The sequence below is a fragment of the Myotis lucifugus genome, unplaced genomic scaffold (genome assembly GCF_000147115.1).
Source record: "Myotis lucifugus unplaced genomic scaffold, Myoluc2.0 scaffold_802, whole genome shotgun sequence".
NCBI lineage: Eukaryota > Metazoa > Chordata > Mammalia > Chiroptera > Vespertilionidae > Myotis > Myotis lucifugus.
The window spans coordinates 13,987-18,938 of NW_005871850.1; the positions used below are offsets into that span (position 1 = coordinate 13,987).

Genomic DNA, 4,952 nt, shown 5'->3' on the forward strand with positions numbered 1-4,952 from the left:
ACAGTGTCACAGGGGGAAGAGAGAGCAAGAGCTGACATGGTCAGCGCCACCTTGGGGGCTGGGGACCGGGGTGGGGGCCAGGGACCAGGGTGGGGCTGGACCTCATGTTCTGAGCCAGGCCAAAGAAGCACACGTGTGGAAGGGGCTGCGGGGTCACCGAGACAGACAGACCCAGGCCCAGCCCACCTGGCCACCAGCCGTGTATCGTGGGGGTCTCTGATGGGAACCCCGTGCATTGGAACCCTCACCTGAGTTGGGGCGGCCCCTGCCCACCGACAGAGGCAGGCGGACCAGCAGGGAGCCAGGCAGGCCCTTTATTGGAGAACTTGTCACAGACACACAGATACACACAGGCCATGGTCCCTGGGGCCCCGCCCGGACACTGCCCAGCATCTGGCACAGGGGCTGCCTCGGGGGCTCAGGGAGAAGGGCCAGCCCTGGGGGGATTCTGAGGCCTGGGGGGCTCTGCAGGCCCCCCCTGGCGGGGCTGTGATCCCAAGGTGCAGGGTCCCAGTGGGTAGGTGAGCTGCGCCCTGTGGGGTTGGGCAGCATCCGCCTTAGCGCCAGGCTCCAGCAGAGGGTCCGTGGTGGGCAGTGCGGGGAGGGGTGAGGCTGCCATGTCTCCACACTTGGCACAGCCCAGAAAAGGTGCTGCAGGAAAAAGGGATGGAGGGGGCTGGGGCTGGGGCTGGAGCTGGGCTGGAAGAGGGACAGGAGCTACAACGAAGGCTGGGGGGCCAGACAGGGCACCCCCACAGCACAGGCCGGACCCGGGCTCAGGCCTGGCCCTCCAGGGCGCGCACGTGCACGCTGGGCAGGCAGAACCAGGAGGGCGGCAGCTCCTTGCTTGTGCTGTCCTCGTGCACCCGGACGTGCAGGAAGAAGTCGCCCGTGTAGAGGAAGAGGAGGGCCCCGAGGCAGGCCGACTGGCCCGCAGGCTGCACCTACAGGCAGGAGGGAGGTGTCAGCCCAGAGCAGCGGGACCCAGAGCCACAGGGGACCCCGAACCCGCCCGGACAGTCACTGCACCTGTCCCGGCCTCGGCTTCGTTTCTGGGAGGCACTTCAGGTGGGGATGGGGGTGGGGCTGAAGGCACAGTGTCACGTGGGTGGAGCTTGAGGGCTGTGCCCTGTGAGGCTGGGAAGTGGGGCCAGGTGAGTTCTGTGACTCCATCAGTCCCCTGGGCCCCTGCAGTGACCATGGACAGGGAGGAGGTGACTGCATGGGGCAGGGCAATAGTGAACGGGGAACCTCAGCTGTCCTGGGCCCCCCACCCCCGCCTTGTCTCCTGAACTTCCCTGGTCTCATTCCTAGGGCTCCGGATGCAGAGAAGTGAGCTGCCTAAGGCCTCAGAGTGAGCCAGGCAGACCAGAGGCAGCCCAGGGGGCTGGGGCCAGCGGGACACGACCCTGGGGCTGCATGGGGCTCCCCGACCACGCACCGCATCCAGGTAGAAGGTGCTGGAGCCCACGAAGGAGACGGCGCTGTGCAGGTCGTAGTTGTGCACGCCGTTCTGGTGGTCCTGGAAGGGGACCACGGTGAGGGCGAAGGGCCCCACGCTGCGCGGGCTCCGGTTCGTCAGCCGCACCTCCAGGCGCATGGGATCGCCCACCTGGCAGGCCGCCGCCTCGCAGTCACACGGCTGTCCGTCCACCAGCACGTCTGCCAAAGACACAGGACATGAGACCGTCAGGGACACAGCCCAGGTGGCCTCCCCTTCTCGTCCGTCTTCTTGTTCATTCATTCATTCACTCCTTCCCTCATTCATTCATCCCCTACCCCATCATCCTCCACGTCTGCCACCCCTCTGGCCCAGGCTGGGTGCACGGTCCAGTCCCTGCTCTGCTGACGTGCAGGCTGGCAGGGACAGGCATGGGGCCAGAGCTCTAGGAGGGTCCCCAAGGTTGTTTGGGGGGTCCAGGAGGGGCTCCAAGATACTCCCACCCGGAAGGGCTGAGCTCTGGCCACAGTCCCCCAAGATGACAAGTGGCACCTGGCTGGGTCTTTGCCACACACACTCCTATTGACAGTGACTGGGGGTGGGGGTGTATCTGCAAGTCAACAAACCCCCCACCGCGCTCCCCTCCAAATCCATGTTTCAGGAGGCCTTTTGCGATCAAGCCTCCCCCACGTTTTGTTTCTTTAAAATCATGAGCTTTCACAGCACACTGTAAACACTTCGGGAAGTTTACGGAAGTAAAAACACTTTTGTAATAATCCCAGGCCCTGGCCCCGCCCCCTCAGCACCCCGGTGACCACTCCTGTGTCCTATGTCTGGGCATCCGCGTTGAGACCGTGAGGACCCAGCATGTCCCCCATGCCGACGTCCTTGGGAGAATGTTCTCGGAGGCCGCAGAAGCCCCCATGCCGACGTCCTTGGGAGAATGTTCTCGGAGGCCGCAGAAGATCCCAGGCAAGAAACACGCGTGATGTGCCCACCCACGACTCAGGAATGGAATCACTGGGACAAAAGTAAGAACGTCTAAGAGCGGGCTGGGCCTAGGGTGACGGCCTCCAGAACGTCTAAGAGCGGCTGGTCCTAGGGTGACGGCCTCCAGGAAGGCTCCGGGGCCTGCACCTCGCAGCACCACTCCCCCAGGTGCCGACTCCACCCTGTGCTCCACCTCCCGGTGCACAGCTCACCACACCCGCTCCTACTCCCATCACGGAGCCAAGGGGGGGGGAGGCTGCAGAGGTCCTGGGCAGCACCATTCAGTCCCGTCTCCGCGTGCCTCCCTCACCCCTGCTCCGAGGCACCCGGGCAAGGAGTGCAGGCTGAGGGTGGACACAGGCTCGCCCAGACTAGAAACCTTCCGACTGAAGAAACCCAGGTCACGTTTCCACACTCTCACTTTCTCATGACCCACAACATCTTACCTGAAGCTCTCGTGTTTACCGCCTGTTTAACTATTAACCGCCTGTGTGTCTCCTCCCCCAGAAGCTCCGGAGAACCGCCACTGGCCCGTGTCCCCAAGACCCAGGCCAGGCAGACTCTGGTTCTAGTTCATATTTACTGGATAGATGGATGGATGGATGGATGGATGGATGGATGGATGGGTGAGTGAGTGCATGCATGAGTGAGTGGGCTTTGGGCCCAGATGCCTTCGGGACCAGCCCGTCTGTACTGTGAGGGTTAGAGGGTCAGGACCGCCCTCCCCCTTCCTGGCCTGGGTCCCCGACGGCAGCGCCAGCTCTCCCGCAGATAATTCATGCAGGAGGCTCTCGGGTAAGACATCCGGGAGCAGATTAGGCTCTGTCCCCTCAGCGTTACATGGGGCCACGGCCCACCTCCTGCCTCCCGCCCCCGCCCCTTCCCCCTCACTGTTAATACAGCCGGAGTCACGGACTTAATTTCGTCTGGCCCAGAATGCCTCCTGAAACCACCGCCACGCTTATGCTACAGCACGGCCGCGACAGACACACAGGCTATAAATAGAAACCAGGAGGAGGGAGGGCCTGCGGCCGCCGGGAGGAGAAGGAAGCCCCCGGTGCCAGGCCGTCCTGGTGCCAGCCAGCCTTTGGGCCAAGGGCAGCCACGGTGGGGCGGGGGGTGCACAGGGTGAGGGAGCTCGGAGAAGGGTGGCGGAGGGGCGGGGTGGGCTGGCCGGGGCTAGAGAAGCCCTTTTTCCCAGACAGGCTCCTGGAGGGCACGTGCAGAGCAAGGTCGACCCTGCCTGGGCTGCTCGTGCTGCGCCCTCTGCGTTCACAACAGAAGCCGGCCCTTCTCTTGGGCACAGCCCTCGGCGTCTGCCCATCGGCCTCGCACACTTAGGTTTCCGTGAACGAATGAGCCGGGGAGAAGGTGGGGGAGTCGTGGAAAGGGCTTGTCCTGATCAGTCCCCCTCCAGGGCCCTTCCCCCCGCAAGCTCAGCAGCCCCCCTTCCCACTGCTCGGGCTCCTGTGGGTGAGCAGAGGGCCTGTTTCTTGCGCACCTGCTGGATCCAGGCCGCCACTTGCAGGGCCACACGGGTGCCGCTCCCCAGGCCCACCAGGCTGGCACCCACAGGTGAGCAAGTGGAGGGGCACCCACAGAGCAGGCTCCCTTAGTGGCCAAAGGAAAGCCCGCAAGTGGCAGCAGGCCCCAAGGTCACGTGGAAATCACTTTCCGTGACAAGGAGGAGTGACCCTGCGCTTCTTGCTCAAGTGACTTACTGACAACCTGTTCACCTGTCCCTTAGCACCTGGCGCCCAAGGCAGGCAGGGGTACTGTCCCCGGAGCCCAGACTCCCGGGGAGGCCACCCCCCCCGCTGGCCCCACGACGCCCCCTGCCCGGCCCTTGGTGACTATAAGAAACAGGGGAGGCTCGGTAGACTTGAGGTGCAAATATCTAATTTTGGATAAAAAACTTTTAAGGCTTAAGAGCAACGCGGAGGGATTAGTGAGGCGACAGCTGGCAAGGGCGGGAGGAGCTCACCAAGCCGGCTTCGCTTCGGCCAAGCACACTGAAATGCCCATTGCTCAAGGCACCGCACCCGTCTAGCCCACGTAAATCTGGGTGAGCCTAAGTCTGAGTCAGACTGACTCCAGCGAGGCCTGGATTGGGAGTCAACCCAGGAGCTCTGTCACCGGTTAGGAGCCATAGTCGGTCCCGTGAGAAAAGACAGCCGTGCCTCGGGACGAGAGGGAGCGCGGAGGCCGGGCCTGCTGTGGGCCTGGCTTCACCTCCTCGACGGCAGCCAGCGGGCCTCGGGGCGGGCACAGGGCAGACCCGGCGCGAAACCTCGTAACTGCAAGTACCCAGTACAAAGTGGTGACCTTTCTCTAAGGCCAAGGGAGCACATGCAAGGTGCCTAACCGACCGGCAACCTTACCCTCTTTACTGATGAGAGTCAAGAAACTGACCTTTTCTCTGTGGCTGTTAGGAAGCTCAGAGTCAAAGGTACAGCCATCGAACCCTTTGGGTAGCCATATTAGGTCCCCCCACCCCAAACATTCTCTCTCTCTCTCTCTC

At 63.3% G+C, this 4,952-nt stretch overlaps 1 protein-coding gene across 2 annotated transcripts in view; it reads right to left on the reverse strand.

Annotated features, from left to right (window-relative positions):
* Positions 1 to 298: 298 nt before the first annotated feature.
* The window catches only part of TRAPPC9 (trafficking protein particle complex 9), a 154,148-nt gene continuing 149,494 nt past the window's right edge, over positions 299 to 4,952 (reverse strand). For both annotated transcript variants that reach the window (XM_023747158.1, XM_023747159.1), the window contains 2 exons: positions 1,442 to 1,662; positions 299 to 944 (listed from right to left, as the gene is read on the reverse strand). In XM_023747158.1, the coding sequence (XP_023602926.1) occupies positions 777 to 944; positions 1,442 to 1,662 (389 nt within the window). In that variant the 3' untranslated portion in view covers positions 299 to 776. The remainder of the gene's footprint in view (positions 945 to 1,441; positions 1,663 to 4,952) is intronic.